Source organism: Stegodyphus dumicola, chromosome 8, assembly GCF_044657685.1.
Source record: "Stegodyphus dumicola isolate Sdum_Otavi_A_Nest chromosome 8, ASM4465768v1".
NCBI classification, from domain to species: Eukaryota; Metazoa; Arthropoda; class Arachnida; order Araneae; family Eresidae; genus Stegodyphus; species Stegodyphus dumicola.
In genome coordinates, this window is record NC_140775.1 from 83,789,109 (window position 1) to 83,809,224 (window position 20,116).

The following is a 20,116-nucleotide window of genomic DNA, read 5'->3' on the forward strand; positions in this document are numbered from 1 at the left end:
TAATTTTAAAAACAGTCAAATATACAATGACATTCATTTAAAATCTTTCGAATGAATTGTGTGCTGAACACTATATAAAATCAGGTATTTTCTATCATCCAGATTTTTAGCGATATAAATTACGTTTCCTCATATTTACCGCCGTTGTTGTTGCTTCCTCTCCTACGTTTACTCAAATATCGCTGGCAATAGATATGCTTTATGAATGATTTCAAATCGGAGAGATAATGTACAGTAAGAAATGTCAGTGCTTACTGGTTTCCCAGAACACATATATACATCGAGAACAAACAGTTGGTTCATTTTGGCAATGAAGTCAAGCACGATTTTGCGTTGATTCGCTTTAAATGTCGTAAACTGTAAACGTGTTATTTCACTTTTCATTCGAGCCTATTGCCATTCTGAAAAATGTAAGATATTTATTCTCCAGATTAAATTTATCTATTATTGATAAACAAAGTAATCTATTGAAAAGCACTAGATGCGGTTCTGAAGAATATTATTTTTTATATTTTGATCTGCTCGATTTAAATAAAAATGCATTTCATTCATGACATATCAAATTAAAAACATTGAATATCTTTATAAAGTTGCATTATGTATATATGTTTTTACTTTTCAAATATACATTAGTTATATAACGTCCCCATGTTAGTCTAAATATAAATTCATCTAATGTCTTATAAAATGTTTCGGTTTTACACTTGAGGAAACTTTACTGATAATATTGACTGATAAACCACATTGAATTTTATAAGAGCCATTTAGGGAAACTGTTAAAATGTGAACACTTTCACATTTTTAAATTTCTGGCAGGTATTATTTGGTTGTTACATTGAAAATGGCATCAAACAGATTATTATTCTTTGCAGCCTTTCTCTGTTTGCATATGAATTCTTCCTATAATTAAAAAGATAAATGATGACAAGCTACACCAGGCTTCCTCCATTTTGTGGTTTTCATGAGAGTGTTTCTGTTTGGGTAGATTGTAATTTCTGGATCGAAGTTAATACTAAATTTGTTTTAAAAAAGGTGTATTTAATTATGGCAAAGCACACTAGGGCTATCTGCCTTGTTAAAAAAAAGGGGGGGGGAGTTTTTTTTTTTTTTTAGGAAGGCTTCCTTTTTTTTTTAAAAAGGAAGCCTTCCTTAGTTTCCTACCACCACCCAAAAAAGATTTACAGGAAGACGATATAAAATCCTCCCATCATCTCTTAAAGGAATTCTGAAAGATTCTAAGGTTGCCGGGCTTAGCAGTGGAAAGACAAAGTTGTCAAACAGTGGAACATTGGTAGTTCGAGACGTGTTCAAAGACTGGCGAATGGGCTGGCTGTATGAAGGTTTTCGTGTTTTGCCCCACGTATAATGTAGATACGTACTATAATAGTTTCCTATTAGAAGTCCTTCCTAAAGGCATTAATCCGCATAGAGATAGCCCTCGGATAACTTTACATTAAACTAATTAACCTAACTTTACTTAAGGTTGCCGAATTTTCGTAAGAATCATAGTAGTGGGTGTTATTTTTGGCGATGGATCGGCGAGTACCGAATAACCTAAAACTACCGAACCATCTTCTATTTAAAAATCAAAAAGTTCAATTTTATTACCCTGTGTAATCATTAATAATTTTTCAACAATAAAAGATTAAGACTCAATACAGAATTCCCATAATTATCCCCAGTTTAAACTGCTAAAATATGGGAACCAAAACACTTTTTTATTAATGTCTACTTAAAATATTTTTCACTTTCATACAGAAGTCTAATTCTTATTAAAATTTAATAAAAACTGCAAATCCTTCAGCAATAAACACAGTTGCATCAAAAGGTGCATCAAGCATTTTTCGTTTACTACAATTTGTCTTATTTAATCCTTTAAGGTAAAACGTTCTCCTCTATCAAGAATTATTTTACATTCTTATATTAAAATTACATATGATTTATTTTCTCCGGAAACATGATGAACATATTTTTTTTAAAATTCGGTGGGAAAAAATTGTAAAATCCTGTGGGATGTTGGTAAATAAACTTTAGCCAAAATTTAGTCACGGAATGTCTGATGGCTTTATGTATACCATCTGACTACAAAGTGTTATCTTTAAAATAAATAAGTGAATAAGTGGTTAAGTATAAAAACAATAAAGGACATATTATCTTACTATTTGGCGCTATCATTGAGCTGGTACTCATTGGACCGACCGAAACACTCTTGAACTCCCGAATCGGCCCACAATCGCTTCATGGCCAATGTGAGCTCTTCTGAAAACGGCTCTGTGTCTTCCATACGTGAGACGACATCATACACCATCTTGCCATCGGCCTGTAATGAAAACGAAAAACCATCAGAATTATTTTCTAATTAATTGTCTCGCGTTGTGAAACTCTGATAAAATAAAAATTAAAATAAATAAAGAACCTTTTTTTAACGTAGATTTTAAATAAAATTTTATTGACTTCAAGGGCGATCAAAGTTCCCTTTTCATAAGCAACAAAAGCGTTTTGCAAAAGTGAGAGGAACAACAGGTATTTTATTTGGATATCAACCGGTGGAGCAAAGCGAAAACGAACGTAGTGCCATCTATCGAGGAAAAGTGTAATCAAACATGAAAAAGCTAAAAAATTAGAATTTTGAATCCTTTGATACGGTTTAGATTAAGATTAATATTATTAACACGACAAAATAAACTTTCGTGACTATGAAAGCCTTCAAGCAAATACAATTCATCAACTGAAGACGCTTTGTGCATAAATTTCAAAAACACCCTAAGTATGGTTATAAGATTAATTACCTAAGATTTTTTTATTTTTCATTTTATAATAAAAAGAATTCGTGCACCTTGATACGAGATTTTAACACTCTTTTTACTTGGCCAACCATTTCTTTGTTACATTCTAACTGAAAAATGTGTTGCCATGTATTACAAGTTTGACATTCCAAGATTAAAAACGGCGGAACTCTTATGTGTTAGCTCATGCTTTCGGTTTGTAACTCGTATTTTCAGTTTCGTTTTGTTTGCAACAGAAAAGAAATAATAGGATAATTGCAAGATGTAGTGCTTTGCTGAAATATTTGTTCTAACTGACATTTAACTGGCTTTCTAACTAGTCTAACAAGTATAACGAAATTTACGAATCCGAATATCTTATTTTACGTAATGAGTTTAGCAATTATTTCTACGAATAGCTAAACATGATTGCATTCTTGAAGTTTACGCGTCAAGCGTAATTTACTTATTTTAGCTATGCCAGTTAAGCAAAAATTTTTCCATTTCCATCGGAGTGATCCAAAAGTAACAGGTAAAGCAAAAATGTATTAATTCTAAATTTATAGAAAGCAGCGCGATGCAGTTTTCATACAAATGCGTAGAAAGAAATGAATTTTTTTATAATGAAAACTTTCAGTTACAGAACATTTTTGAGAAACACTCTGTTTTTCGTTTTGAAATTTCGTCTCCTGGCAAAATAGAAAGCATTGCCATTGAATGGAAATCTTTTTCCTAATGCGCACCTGATGATCCATTTGAGTAAATGCGCAGTAATTCAAAGCTTTCATTCAAAGCTTTAATGATTAAGTCTTGTTTATTAAATAAAAGCACAAGTTCTCGCGTGGCGTTAATGGATAATGAAATATTATCATAGCAAATACTTGTTCTTTTTCAAATTGGTTCTGCTCTTTTGAACAGCTGATTTTAAATATAAAGCTTTAGTTTTTGTCTTTTAATTTCTGGGCGACTAATTCTTAAATTGGTAAGATAACCATAGCTGTTTAGCTTAAATCTTTTTCAGGTAGTAAATTTAAGATGGACGAACTAAAAGCATTCTATTGTAAAATTGCTCTCAATTTCTCTGAAAATCAAAAAAATATCCAAAATCCTGCAATTAAAATATGTAATTATAATATCTATGACCCTGTTAATGTTAAACGCACCATGGCAATCCTAAACGAAAATATAGAATAACCGCTACTGTATTGTAAACTTGCATACTATATTATTATATTATTTTCTGTTGTACATGACCTCAATTTCTTCATTTGTTCATGTGTATGAATCTTGATATTGCCCTAAGCACCAGTGTTCTTGCACTTTAAATTGCAGTGTAAAGACATTAGGTATTTTTGGAAGCAGGTAAGATGAAAAATGAGCAAAGGCCTTCGCCAGGAATCAAACACGGACCTCTGGAATACCGGTCCAGCGTTCAGACCACCACATCACGAAGGCATGCTAGGAAGGCGGGAGAAATACATTATATAATCCCCCTTTTAAAGGGTCACCGGGGTTTTTAGGGGACTCACTCGCCAAATCCTGGGTGTGGAGAATCATCATCCAACACCCTTTTTAGTTCGGGCGCCAGTGTAGAGACATTAGGACTTTTGGAAGCAGGAGAAAGGAAACATTTGCAACGCGTTCCCTGAGAGTCGAACCACGGACCTCTCAATTACGCGCTCAGTGTGCTCAGTGTGAAGAAAGCGGGAGAAATACCTTATAACAGCACTGTATTATTGCACTTTGATTATAATTGCACTTTAAAAATTGCACCAGACTTTAACTGTACTTTATATTGCTGCCCTTTAACGGATCTACACTTTAATAATTGCATCCAATTATTTGAATTTTAAATTGTTGCTCTTTACAGTATCCTCCGAAGGATTCTTACTTACTTCTTGTTTTTGTTTTTATTGTTATATGCTTATCTTTCAGGATGTTAGTCACCGGCTCAATCGGCTTTCACGCAGATGCTCCTATTTCTTATTGAATAGAACTTAGCCCGATTTTACTTTATTAATTCAAAGTTTACCATTTTATTTTGCTGTGTTTACTGGTTTGCTATTTTTACCTAGGCTATAATTTTAATTTCTAATTACTTACCAGTTAACGAAGTAATGTAAATAGTAGCTTGAACAGCAAACATAAGATAAATTAATGTAATTCAGTAAAAATTAACTTGAATAACTAGATGGATTCAGCACTCACGAACAAGTAGCCTTAAAATTATTTCGTCGGAGTAGATGATAATTTTCCCGAACAATTCGTTGGATGACTAATTAATTTTTTTAACTTGTAAAACCTATAAAATTAGCAGAAAATCAGGACTGGTTTTCTAAAACATCATATATCATTCTAATTAGCTTGGGAAAACGAATACAATATCCTACTAATTTTTTAATGTATATTCTATAGGTAGAATGGTTTATCTGTAGATATATTATGATCCATAAATGCAAAAATATATAAAAATTTACATCTTAATTATCAATACATAATTTCCCGTTACCGAGTTTCGCTTAATAGAAACATTGCAAGAAAATAACATTTCATCAGCGACTAATCAATCAATGACAGCAAAACTTTGCTTGGGTTAGATAATCTACATGTATAATGAAGGAAGTATGTGTATATGCTTGTCTCAGTCACCACCACAGCTATCGTCACCAAACTGGCAAAGGTCTTTTGGGATCCTGGAAAAGGTCCACTTTTTTACCAAAAAACGTAGCTAAAATTGGAGATATTAATTAAAACTGAGAAGAACGATAATTTTCGCCCTCATTTTTCAACAGGGCAACAGGCTCGCAAACTGGAGATGAAAATCTGCTTTATTTCGAGAATTATTGCGACTGCTCTCTTTCAAATCCTGAAGTTTGTTAATAAAAATTTTTTAAGTTTTACGATGAAATAAAAATAGCATTGCCAAACATTAAATACATTATTCCCGATTTCGTGGGAAGCCATTTCGACTATTCCCATCTACGTACAACTTTAATCAGCCGAGATATTAATTTAAATCTCTAAAAGCGCTCATTTTCGCACTCCTTTTTCCGAGTGGCAACAGTCTCGCAGAGATAAAAAATGCTTTACTCTGAATAGCGTTGCTACTGCTTGCTTTCAATCGTAGTCTGTTAATCAAACATTTATGAGTTTTACAAAATCTGTACATATAAAAAAAGAATGTCTGTTTGTGCGTTTGTTCACATTATTGATTTCTGATCAATTATGGTCAATGTTTTCCCACATTTAATCGACTTAAACTGAATATAAGTGAAATATTGGATGGAACTTGAGCTTTTACGACCATCTGATTAGAAAGACGAAAATCACTAAAAACCGCGCGTGATTGTTGCTGATATAATGAGAGAGAATTAGTTTTCTTTTTTTTTTTTCCTAACGAAATTCTTTATGAGAGTTCCATATCGCATCAGACTGAAAAATGTAGTATGACTATGAATCGTATTTTTTGCATCGTTATTAGAGAAGGATGACAGCGATTCTGTTGTTAGATGCATTTCTCTCAATCTAACTTAACTGGCATTGGTTATTTCCGCTAGTGTTTAATAAAAAAGTAAAAAACTTTTAAAGCTTCGAGAAAAGACGTTGTTGACAACTTTCTTAATTAACAATGAATAATTTCAAGGAATTTCGGCTTGAAGGACAGTTAATTCATTACCATATTTTGAAACACCTTTCGAAAAGTCTCAATCGGATAAGAGATTTTGTTTTTGTCTTTTCGAGAAATATAACAACTACAAAGCTTTCGAATGCAAACAAAAATGCAGCATTTACTGAACATTCCTTTACTCGCTATATTTAGTATTTTACGGACTATTCTCCGTTCCCTAATTTTACAATGTAATACACAACGTTGACAACATTTCAAAAATTCATAAAAGCATCATTTCAACGTTTGGATTCAAGTAAACCAAGTCTTGATTTCAATTGCGATCACATTATACGAAATCTATAGCGACAGGATTTTTAATCTTCAGATATTGTAAAATTCAGTCTAACATTTGTGGATGCAGTATATATCAATAACGTTTTGTTTAAGTATATATGTTATAAGCACTTCGGTGTACTCACAAAAAGAAAGAAAAACGTATACAGGGTGTTTTAGAAAATCGGTAAAAACTTTCAGGGCAGATAGAGTACACCTAGACGATGGAAAAACACAAGCAATGCATGGTGGGAAACGTATTCCTAGCGTGGTAGTAATGACACAAGAAAGGAAGGACACGAATAGGGTGCGAATAATGTTTGTTACGCTTAGTGCAGCGGACACCAAACAATAAAAACAAAAACAGGCGATCGTCACCAAAGAAGCTGTTCGAAATTACGACTCGGACCGTGATGCAGGAATCGTGCGTCATGCATCTTCCATGAGTGATGCAGATCTTCATGCGCCTGAGATGTGAGGCCTTCATCACGGTTCAAGGTCGTAATTTCGAACACCTTCTTTAATGACGATTGTTGTCAGTTTTTGTTCTTAGTTGTTGGTTTCTTCTCTATTAAACAAAATAAAACATATTTTGTCTCACTGTCCGTGTCCTTCCTTTTTTGTGTTTCTTATCGTCATTACCCGCGCGAAGAAACCGTTTCTGACCATGCATTGCTATGTGATTTTCCATCGCCTAGGTGTACTGTATCTCCCCTGAAAGTTTGTAACCGCTTTGCTGAAACACTCTGTAGATGCAGTCTTTCGCCTGTGAGGAACGGAAATGAAACGAGGGTTTTTAGAAAAAAGTTGATTTAGTATAAAAAATACTGGTACTACTTTTGTTTCTGATCTGATTTTTGGTTAACTTGGTTTCGATAAAATTAAACCTTTTTTCAATGATTAAAAATGTAGAATCGTTTACAATCGATTTGAGAAATAAATTATGTCAAAAAAGCAGTAGTAGTTGCAAAAGCAGTTGATCTTAAAATTTATTTTCCTCGAAATAAAATCGACTTTAAATTACTTAATGATAATATTAAGGGGGCTCATACACCTTAAACCCCTTATGATCTTCGAATATGTCACTGTTGCAAGAATTGGGATATTTTGTTTATTTTAAAAGCAATTACTTCCAACCTTTTACAGCTGACAACATAATATAGCTGCTTTGGATACGAGTAACCAGAAAGTTTGTGTTGCCACAAATAGTTTTGTAATTTAATCCGCTTTGTGACAAAATTTTTCGTCATGTTTCCACCTTGCGCGCATGATATTTTTAAAATGGCTAATAGTACATACTTGAAATTGGATGTAATTCTTTATATGGGGACTATTTTCTAACTGAACCCAAAATTTGATGAATATTTTGATATTAAAACATTTTACACACGAAAACATTACAGATTTTTTAATGACATACATTTTATAAAATTAACTCCAAATAAAATAAAAATTTAACATAATTCTTAGAATTTTTGGTTCACGGTAGTTTCCAAATGTTATAAAAGCTATATATTAAATATGAAATTAAATTAAATAATGTCTTAAACTGTGCGCGCAAGGTGGAAACATGACGAAACATTTTGTCACAAAGAGGGTTAAATTATAAAAATATTTGTGGCAACACAAACTTTCTGATCACTATTTCAGAAAGTAGCTATATTATGTAGTCAGCTGTAAAATGTTGGAAGTAATTGCTTTTAAAATAAATAAGTAATCCCAATTCTTGCAACAGTCACATATTCGAAGATCTTATGGGTTTTAAGGTGTATGAGTCCCTTTAAAACAGAAAAACTATTTAATAAATTATCTGGTAGATTAATGATTTAATAATGAAAATTATTTAATAAATGAAATATGTAAAAATGTAAAATATGTAAAGTTATTTTTGGAAAAATAAGAACAAATATTCTTTGAACCCAGAATTTAATAACAATAAGCTTCACTTGAACTAATAGGAAATTCATTCAATTAATTTTGAAAGGCTTAGAAGTTGTATCCCCCACAAATGATTTTCTTAAATTCCCATCATAAAATGTACAGCTTTCAGAAGTAAACGACCAGCAACGCAATCTTTATAAAATTCTCATGTGCAGGGAAATTCTCTGATGATCACTCGCCATTACACTTGTAAGGTAGAGGATTTTTATGTTTTAACTCGAAAAATTATGCAACTATTGCAGTCTCTTAAAACACATTACTCTTATTGTTCTTTGGGCCTTTGAATGTTATTGTTCTCTTGAATATTTCCATGGGAAAATACTGCAATTGTTTAGCAAATGTCTTCCTTTATTGTTGCTTTTATTACTCAGTTAACTGTAAAAGCCTGTTCTGACCTCCAGCTGCTCTCAAAGCAGTTTTTCATTTGACGTCTTCTTATCTTGTTCTAGGAAGTATCATAATAGAAGATATTATAGAGTTGTTTACACATTTTTAGAAGTATTCTAATGAAAAACTTTAAAAACGCAAAATGTTTTGAAACGAAAATTCTTGGCAACAGCTTATTATTTGAAATAAAAAATATTATCTGCTACTTTTAAATTCAGTCTTCGTTTAAAATGTCCCATGTAAACAATCCGTGGATTTAAAATATTATTTTGTGCTTTCCGAAGAGAAATATTCCTATTCCATAACTCAAACAAATTTTCTAAGCGCAAAATAAGCAACATTATTAATCGAAAAGCGATCATTACTTCTACATGGAAAGAAGACTCCAAAGGAATATCCGAAAAGGTATGTACTGTTTATATCTGTACTGTTTCTAATGTTAAATCCTCGGTAACAAAAGAAATTCTCCGACGCATAAATCTATTGCATAGTTTTGAAATGCATGAGTAGCAACAATAAAATAATAAATCAAGATTTTATAATTTTAAAAAGCTAGAAAACATAATGTTGAGCAGCTTTCTGCCGAGGCATGTGGCTCAAAGCAGAACAATTTGTAAAATCCTATATGAAAACTATTTAGAAAGGGATAAATGGAAATGCATTGTGACCCTTGATGAAGCATGGTTTCACGTAAATGACTGCAACAAGGAAAAGTCTTTTATTATGTGAAACAGAGAAAAACGCGTACAAATTTGGGTCTATCAATGCAAAGAAAGTCTCAGTAAGTTGTTTCTTGCAGTAATAAATTAAAGATAAGAAGATTGGAAAAAATGTTTAAATTAACGTACTATCAAGAGAAGGTTTTACGTCCGATATTTACAGAAGGAATTCCATATCTTTATCACAATGACTTTCAAAGAGTAAAACTTCATCAAGGCAAAGCAATAAGTCATAATTCAAAAAGTACCCCTGTATTCCTTGAAAAAATAAAGATTGGTACAGGTATCACATAGATACCGTTTCAACGTATTCTTGAAAGTTCCCTGACGTTTCACCTTTTATGCTGGAGAAGAGCTCTTCTAAAAGCAAACCTAGCATAATTCATGGACTCTGGATAGTAACAGAAGAGGGATGGAAATCAATACCCCTAGAAATTTTACGAAATACCCTTCTACCATAGGATATTACGATGGAAAATTACGATGCAAATTTATAGTCCGGAAAAAAGGCTATCAGATGGAATATAAAAAAAATACTCTTTACATTTTAAACATTAATTAAACAGCCCTGAACTCTTTCTACGTAAAAATGTATAAACATCCTCTGCATTTGAAATGAAGTTACAGTTAGAATTTAATAACAAAGAAAATAATTTACCAGTTTGAGCTTATATTAGAATATGCATATATTAGAATGCTAATATATGCACTTAGCCTATTAATAAATTAATAATAAATAATTCCAGATTTTCTGACTGAAAAAGAAGGAAAGAATAAATTTATTTGTGAATATCTGCGGCAGGATGTTTTAAGGAGTGTCAACACGATAGATAGTAGGAAGGATGCAGGACAATAAAAACAATTTGATGTAATAAAATAAATTATTTTCATTTCTATTTTTCTGCAATGTGTTATGCAACTGTGGTATGCTATCTACGTTATGGACATTTTTTGAACCTACAAACTGGGATTTTTTACCTACCTACTGGGATAGGGCTTCGGTCCAGGAACCCGCATCTCGTGGCCACCTAACAGTTTAAGCTTTTTTTTCTTTGCTTAAGTTTAAAAGACTAATTTAGCACTCGCTGTTTGCGCGGCCAACTGCCTAAAATAATTATTTGATATATATATATGTGTGTGTGTGTGTGTGTGTGTGTGTATAAAAAAAGCAAATTTCAGAGAAGTATTGAATTAGGAACACTAAGAAAGATAGACGTAGAAATGCTGATTGTATGGCATGTACGGGGCCCGCATCAAATCCATACCATCAATCCAGCTGATAGGCCAGTATGAAGAAGTGCAATGCAAACTGAGAATGTGGTTCCCCACAATGCCGCCAAACACGAATGCGGCGATCATTGTGCTGTATACAGAACTGAAATTCGTCAATAAACATGACGTGATGTTATTCATGAATTCAGGTTCGTCGCTAATCACACCATTGAAGGCGCTCTTGTCTGTGACGCAGCGTCGAAGGTAGCCAATGGCGTTGGTAGCCGTGCTGACAATTCATGCTGCTGCTAACGTTGTCAAACAGCTCAAATAGAAACTTATTGTCTTGCAAACAATTTCATTTGTCGACTCATGGTTCGTGACGTGGCTGTACGATCCCTCGTGGTCAAAAGGATAAAATGTAAGTCTTCTCCGCTGTTAGTGATGAGGCCCGCTGGGAACCTGGACGACGTTCTGTATTACTGTCCTGATCCTATCGATCTCATAGTCTGCTGACCGTCATGGGATCTCGACCGACGTAAGCAGCAATATTGCGGTTCGACAAATCGTAATCTCAGTAAGCTATAATCCTTCTTCGATCAAAGTCAGACACATGCTGATTTTTTATACGAGGTATAACAACAACTTTCTTAGCAGAAAGCAACGTTTAAATGCAAACTGAGTATGAGAAAACTGCTGACAAATCTCTGGTTTTACACATATTGTAAGTGTCGCTACTGCCACCTGCTTTGAATGAATGCTCTCAAACTCTAATGGCTTGCATGAAGCTCGAGTTGTAATAATTATAATGTGTGTGCTCTAAAATGCTGTGAAAAACAACATTCGAAATCTTATATTTACAGTTTACACAAATTTCCAAAGTCTTCAATACCAATATCCTGTAAACTGATCGGCGGAGTGAAAACCATAACAAGAGTTGTAATCGTATCTATTCCTCAAAAACTGTTAGTGTAAGAGCACTGGCAAAACAAAGAGGGAAAAGAGAATGCATAGGCCTGTAAACGCAAGTAACTTTCATTACGGCAGTGAGACTTAAGTCGCGGTGCAAGCAAGCATACACAATAAATACACATAACACTACCAGATTTTTATGCCTCTCAGCCCGCATAGTGTTTAATGATGCTGACTACCGTCCCGATGGCCCCGGGTTCGAATCCCTGAGACTTCATAGATTTTTGTAAGCGCTTATAGCATCTGTGCGAGAAGGTATCACTCAAAACCAACAGTGCGCCAAAAGTGCTCTTCAGAGGTGGATGGTAGGGGAAAGAGGTGAGAAACGATCGGACTACTACCAGGGTTTTCTTGCTGTAAATTGGGCAAAATTTCAGAGTTAGTACTTTGGGCCTATACCTGGACGACCAATGGTTGACTTCTGGTATCCAGCTCACTTCTACCTGTACCTGTGTAGTACTCTCTGCCGCCGCGATGGATATAAGTCTTTAGTGCTCCTGGCTATTGTATTGTTTGTTGGGCTCAAGTTCATCCCGAAGTAGGCATGAATTTTCGTAAGTGAACAGTGTCTGTGCGGCAAGGGGGCACTCAAAGTAGACATTGAACAGAATGTTCTCTCGAGTGGCTGGTGGTTCAGTAAGAACATAAGGAGACCCTCGCAACACCTTTAGATTTTCTCCATCAAAATAAGAGCAAAGTTTAACAGTTAGAAACGTCCGGCGTTACCTACTTTCGGCGATGCACGAGTGCAGGCGTTGCTTCAGCTTGCACTTGTACAGTTCTCTTCAAGCGCGCAGCACTAGATTTTAAAGCACAATTAAGGTGTCAGATTCCATGCGTTGAGAGGAGACTTTTTGAGTCCTGCTGTATGGAAATCATCTGCCTAAACTGAACTCCGACTGTCAGTCTAATACGTTAGTATCGGTGCGTAAGCCTTGCTTCATGCTAAACGCAAATTATAAAATAATCATTTTTAAGGAAGCGCCAAGGATCAATATAAACAGTAATCATGGTTTTAAACGGGTTTTACGTGTGCATCGCTTTCTAAGTGTTTTAGAGCAAACACATTTTCATGAAGGTCTAAAACAAGTTAAAACATGAAATTTGCCACAACTGTTACATAACACTCAAATAATTGTATGCATATTTTACAAAATTACCATAACGTTTTGGGAAAACTAAGTAACTGAGAATAAATGCATTGATCGCTTTTGTAACAATAAACTGCAGATTATCGGGACATGAATTATACCTTCACATATTATTATAATTCTTCAAGACATCATTTAGATTTTAAATCACCTCAATCATATGTTTCTTTCAGAAGATGTGCGATGTATCACGAATGAAGCGACGTGCCGGGCTTCACTGCTCCCTAGAATGGATCTGAGAGCAAGTGCTCAAATCATAGATCATTGATTGAATAATAATATCACCGACCATTGACAGTCTTTGCGTTATTGAATTATAGACTGTTTGTTCAAATATAACTGCGTCGCCACAACAGACATCTTCGGAATGTCGTAGGTTACCTGAATACCTCTGTAGCGCAAATGGACTTCTGGTACGCAAATGGTCTCATTAGATGAAATCTATAGGTTTCAAGCTTCTTGAACTCAAAAGAAGGGCGGAACTGCACGGTTACTGCGACGGGAATACACCTGTACGACCAATGGTGAAATTCTGGTGTTCCGCCCACTTCTATATATGCCTGTACGACGTTTTATGACATGTCTACCATGATATGTCATCTAGACGTAACTTAATCGCCAGACAGACATATTCCCAAAAGGCGGAGGACATTTGGGTAGTGTATTTGAGGCCTATGATTTGCATCGTATCAACTGTCTCACTGTGATGAAAAATTATGTGCTTTCACACACGACTGCGCAATGCCATTTGTTCCGTCTTTTTGGTAGATAGGTGGCGCTCTTGATGCGCGCCGATGAAAAAATATATCACTTGACGCTTGAACATGAACAATGACGCATGTCATATTTATTTGATGCTTGATTATGTTTCATGGCCGCTATAGGCGGAAGTAATATAAGTAATATAAGTTTATCGTTAATAAATGTTATTTCTATGTTCTAAGAAATCTTGAAGTTTTGCTTTGAAATTCTAATGCTCTCCCAACCTTGACTCCTGAAACGAAACGATCTTTGAATTTATGACTCATGAAGAGAGACACCATACATTTTCTGGTGTCTGAAACCCGCGACAAGGGGAATTACCTTTTGAAAGGTAAGAAATTTGATTTATTTTTTCTTGGTATCGATCTTTGAAAACGAAACATAATGAATGATTTAGCAAAAGAGAAAAAGAAACGTGCTATTGTACGTAGTAAAGTTACTACACTTCTAAATAAACTTGAGAAATTATTATCGGAAGAATTAAGTAAAGAACATCTAGAAGATTTAAATTCATCATATGAATTGTTAATTGAATACCATGAGAAACTTAAAACTCTTGACTCAAAGATCGATGCTCTCATAATTGATGAAAAAGAATATGATAACGAACTACTTGTATGTGAAGAATATGATGAAAAAATTATAACGTTTAAAGCTAAGATTGTTAGTAAAGTAAAGAAAATTAACAGTAATGAAGTTGTTGAAAGAAGTATAATTGCAACTAGTAATGGTATTAGTAGTACTCTGAATGGTAATAATGTTGTTACAAGTAGTGCTTCAGTAAAGTTACCTAAATTAAATATTGAAAAATTTGCTGGTGATCCCAGTAAATGGCTCGAATTCTTTAATTCGTATGATAATGCTATTCATTCTAATCCAAGTTTATCTAAAATAGATAAGTTTACATATTTGAAAAGTTTATTATCTGGTTCAGCATATAATTGTGTTTCTGGTTATGCTTTATCTGAAGAAAATTATGATCTATGTATTAAAAGTTTAGAAGAGAGGTTTGGTCGTAAAGATGTTATTATATCAAAATTCATGCAGATGTTGTTACAGTTAGAACCAGTTAAAAGTTCTTCAAATGTTTTTGGGTTAAGAAAGCTCTATGATCAGTTACAAATCTGCGTTAGAAATTTAAGTAGTTTAGATGTTACTAGCGGTTCATACGGACAGTTATTGGAACCCAATAATTCTTAAATTGTTACCTGAAGATTTAGCTCTTGAATTCCATAGAAAAAGAACATCTAACCAAAATATAGAAGTAAGTGAATTAATAGAGTTCATTAAAATCGAAACTGAATGCCGAGAAGCAAGTATTTTGATTAATAGCTCAAAAGGTAATAAATACACAGGGGTTAATCCTAAACAAGGGTTAAAAAATTATAAAGTTAAATCACAAGCTTCTGCTTTTAACACATCGGTAAAAATGTTTTGCATATTCTGCAAATCAAACGAACATACATCTGCCGGATGTTTGAAATTTTCTGACGAACAAAAACGAAAGAAATTGAAACATGAAGGTCGCTGTTATAGATGCTTTCTAAAACATTTATCGGCGTTTTGTCATTCAAAAATACAACCATGCGAACATTGTAACGAGAAAAATCATAATAAACTTTTCTGCCGTTTGAAATCGAAAGAAATGGAAGATGTTAACTCCGCAGATACGCAAAATAAAACTTTAGTATCTACTTCCCACTGTAACACTCTAAAACCTGAAAATAGTGTGCTTTTACAGACATGTTCTGTTATTGCTCAAAGCAAAAATAAATCGAGAATCGTAAGATTATTAATTGATTCAGGTAGTGAACGAAACTTCATCACCCACAAGTTAGCGCGCGATTTAGAGTTGCAAGTCATTAGAAAAGAATTTCTAACAATTTATTCGTTTGGAAATCAGCGCGGTAACTCGCAAGAATTTGATGTATATAGTCTAAAAATAAAAAATAAAAACGATGATCGCTGCCTTGTTGTAGAAGCTATCGGGATAGAATTAATATCATCAATAAACTTCCAGGCGCCATCAACATATCAAAACATTAAAGAATTTATGACTAAAAAAGGTTTGGAACTTTCGGACACAAGTCCCGTTAATGAGAACATAAATATTCTGCTTGGCGCGGAGCATTTCTGGTATATACAAACAGGAAGTAATTCAATGATAAATGATGGTTTGTTTATAGTACCGACCATATTTGGATACACAGTGATGGGTAAAGTAAAAAATAATAATACTCGAATTAATGCGTTGTTTTTATCTGCCGTTGAAGGAAACACATTTGATTTACAGTCATTTTGGAAATTGGATTCGATAGGAATTGAAAATGAAAACAAAACATTTTCGGAAACTGATTTGGATACTATTAGGCATTTTAACGACACTTTAAAATTTAATAACGGCAGATACGAAACAAAACTCTTTTGGAAGGACAATAAATCACAACTCGCTGATTATTTTTTCGTTGCTAAACATCGATTTCTAGGACTTAAGCATAAATTAAAGGGAAATGATTTCCTATATAATGAATATGATAATATAATTAGAGAACAAGTTGAAAGGGGGATTGTTGAACAATGTAAGTTTGTTGAAAATGAACCTAACTGTTATTATATGCCTCATAGGCCAGTTATACGTGAAGAAAAAGTAACAACAAGAATAAGAATAGTTTATGATGCCTCTTCTAAGTCTGAAGGAGCTAAATCGTTAAATGAATGTTTGTTATCAGGCCCTAATTTAAATCCTAACTTGTTGGATATAATTTTAAAATTTCGCGTACATAAAGTTGCATTTTGTGCAGACATAGAGAAGGCTTTTCACCAAATTCAAATTGATAGTGAAGATAGAAATTTTTTAAGGTTCTTATGGTTTGATCATTCTTACGACAATAGTGACAATAGTTTAGGCTTTAAGGTTTTCCGAATGTGCCGAGTGCCGTTTGGAATGACAACAAGTCCGTTTATTTTGTCCGCCACTATCAAACATCATATTAAGGGTTATGAAAAGAAATATAGCAAGGCTGTTGACATGCTAAATAAGTCCTTATATGTTGATGACCTTATCCATGGAGCAGACTCCGTTGAAGAAGTTTTCTCATTATCAACTGATGCAGTTAAAATTCTTCAAGACGCTGGTATGAACTTAAGAAAATTTGAATCAAATTCCGTATCTTTAAAAAATCATTGGCAAGATATTGGTTTAATTAATAAGGAAGATAATTTGGATAAGAAAACGTTAAAGGTGCTGGGAATAATATGGGATTTGGATGAGGACACATTGAAATTAGATGTACAAGAACTTTTACAACCAGTTGACTGGAAACACGTTACAAAGCGAAAGGTATTACAGATTGTGGCAAAAATTTATGACCCAGTTGGATTCATTGCACCCTTTGTTATCAGAATAAAATTCTTATTACAAGAGTTATGGGAATTGGGTATTGATTGGGACACAATTTTGCCCATTTATTTGAGTGAAAAATTTAAAACTTGGTACTTTGAACTTGAAGTTATTCTCAACTTGTGTATTCCTAGAAAATACATATTAAATGATGAATGTGTAAATTTCGATAAAATAGAGCTTTTTGTCTTTTGTGACGCCAGCCTCAAGGGATATGGAGCTGTTGCATATTTTCGTTATCCTGATTCTTGCTGTACGTCTTTTGTTCTTTCAAAGAGCCGTGTATCCCCACTTAAAAAATTAACCTTGCCTCGTTTAGAACTTTTGGGAGCCATTATTGCCGCAAGAATAGTTAAATATTTAAGGAAATTATTTAATATCCAAGAAGATAATGTATTTTGTTTTAGTGACTCTAAAATTGTTCTTCACTGGATCAGGGGTACCGCTGATGAATGGAAACACTTTGTTGCTAATCGTGTACGGGAAATACAAGATGTTGTATCACCTTCGCAATGGAAATACTGTAAGGGAAATGACAATCCGGCTGACATAGTTTCACGTGGATTAAGAGCTTCTGATCTAGTGGAAAATAAACTTTGGTTCAATGGACCAGTGTGGTTAAAAGAGAAAAATGTACCTTCATCATTTTTTGATCCTTTGATCGAGCCTATGGTGGAAGAGGTACAGGTAGAACAGCGTCAAACTACTGTATGTTCTGTTATTAGCCAAGAGGCTGAATTTGAATTGACATCCAGATTTTCATCCTGGAAAAAATTGAAACGCGTAACTGCATGGTGTTTAAGATTCTGCCACAATATTAAACCTACATCTGTAAAACTCAAGGGTTTTTTAACAGTTCAAGAATTGGATAAGGCAAGCAATTTGATTTTTAAAATCATACAAAATTCCGAATTTAGAGAAGAAATTAGACTTTTGAAAGCAGGGAAGAAATTGAATCTCAGCAGTAAAATCCTGAAATTAAATCCTTTTCTTGATAGAGAAGAAATCCTTAGAGTCGGTGGTAGACTCTGTAACTCGAATCTTTCAGAAAACACAAAGTATCCAATCATTCTTCCCAAAAGTCACCAAGTTACTGAATTGATAGTCAAACACTTTCACGAAGTGAACCTTCACGGAGGAGCCACATTAACATTATCTGCTCTGCGACAGAAATATTGGATCGTTAATGGCCGAGAAATTGTAAGAAAAATAATTTGGAAATGTATAAAATGTTTTAAAAATCGAACAAGCACATCCAGTCAGATAATGGGCGACCTACCTGCTTCTCGCGTATTGCCGGATAGAACATTCTCGAATACAGGACTAGATTTTGCAGGCCCCTTTTTAATTAAAGCTAGGAAAGGAAGAGGAGGAACGAGATATAAATGTTACGTTTGCCTTTACATATGCTTCACCACAAAGGCCATTCACCTAGAAGTAGTCAGTGATCTAACAACTGAAGCATTCCTAGCATCTCTGAAAAGATTTGTGTCACGCAGAGGAAAACCCAAGAAAATCTTTTCCGATAGAGGCACCAACCTTGTTGGGGCTGATCGAGAATTAAGAAGATACATAGCTACACTTTCCTCTGACGAAGCATTTCAAAACTACCTAAGCGGTGAAAATATTCAATGGATCTTCAATCCTCCTGCTGCCCCTCACTTTGGAGGCCTTTGGGAGGCTGGAGTGAAACAAATGAAGATTCACTTAAAGCGAACTATTGGGACCCAGGTTCTGACATACGAAGAATTTCACACCTTAATTACACAGATCGAGGCGTGTTTGAATTCCAGGCCAATAGTTTCCATCTCATCTGACCCTGAAGATTTTAATCCTTTAACACCTGGACATTTCCTAATTGGGACTGCATTAACAGCAATTCCTGAACCTGATCTTACAAATAATAAGCTAACCCCTGCTGAAAGATGGAAATTGACACAGCAAATTTTCCAGAGCTTTTGGAAACGTTGGTCTAGAGATTATCTTTCACAATTACAAGGGCGTACCAAATGGTTGAGGGATAAACCAAATTTAGCCCTCAATGACTTAGTCTTGATAAAGGACGAAAATTTGCCTCCATTAAAGTGGCGACTTGGACGAGTAATTGAACTATATCCTGGTGCTGATGGAAAAGTTCGTGTTGTGAAACTAAAAACTTTATTGGGCAAAATGAAGCGTCCTATACATAAACTTTCCCGCTTACCATTGAGTGAATAAGACTCTAAAGAAAAAAAAAACATTAATTGTATATTCATAATTTGTGTCTTTATTATTATTATTAATTTAATTATGTTTCAGATTCAGAGAATGGACCACAATTGTGGATTATGATAATTTAGCAGTTTCATTATTTTGTTTTCCTTCTAGAGATTGTAAGTATGTTTTATTTGTAAAATTTTGTGCTAAATTTAATGTTGTTATTCAATTTAAATTTGTCATTATACATTTTTATTTTATATGATACACTGTTGAACTTTGGAAAACTTGTTTGAATCTAAAATTGAAGATTTTTATAATAATGTTGTAATGAACCAATGTTCATCGGGGCGGAGTATGTTCCGTCTTTTTGGTAGATAGGTGGCGCTCTTGATGCGCGCCGATGAAAAAATATATCACTTGACGCTTGAACATGAACAATGACGCATGTCATATTTATTTGATGCTTGATTATGTTTCATGGCCGCTATAGGCGGAAGTAATATAAGTAATATAAGTTTATCGTTAATAAATGTTATTTCTATGTTCTAAGAAATCTTGAAGTTTTGCTTTGAAATTCTAATGCTCTCCCAACCTTGACTCCTGAAACGAAACGATCTTTGAATTTATGACTCATGAAGAGAGACACCATACACCATTTTTTCTAC

The 20,116-nt window shown here is 33.9% G+C and overlaps 1 protein-coding gene across 1 annotated transcript in view; it reads right to left on the reverse strand.

Annotated features, from left to right (window-relative positions):
- The window catches only part of Galphao (G protein alpha o subunit), a 215,259-nt gene that overhangs the window by 54,585 nt on the left and 140,558 nt on the right, over positions 1–20,116 (reverse strand). Inside the window, exon 4 of the mRNA XM_085822055.1 lies at positions 2,160–2,320. Coding sequence (XP_085678181.1) covers positions 2,160–2,320 — 161 coding nt within the window. The remainder of the gene's footprint in view (positions 1–2,159; positions 2,321–20,116) is intronic.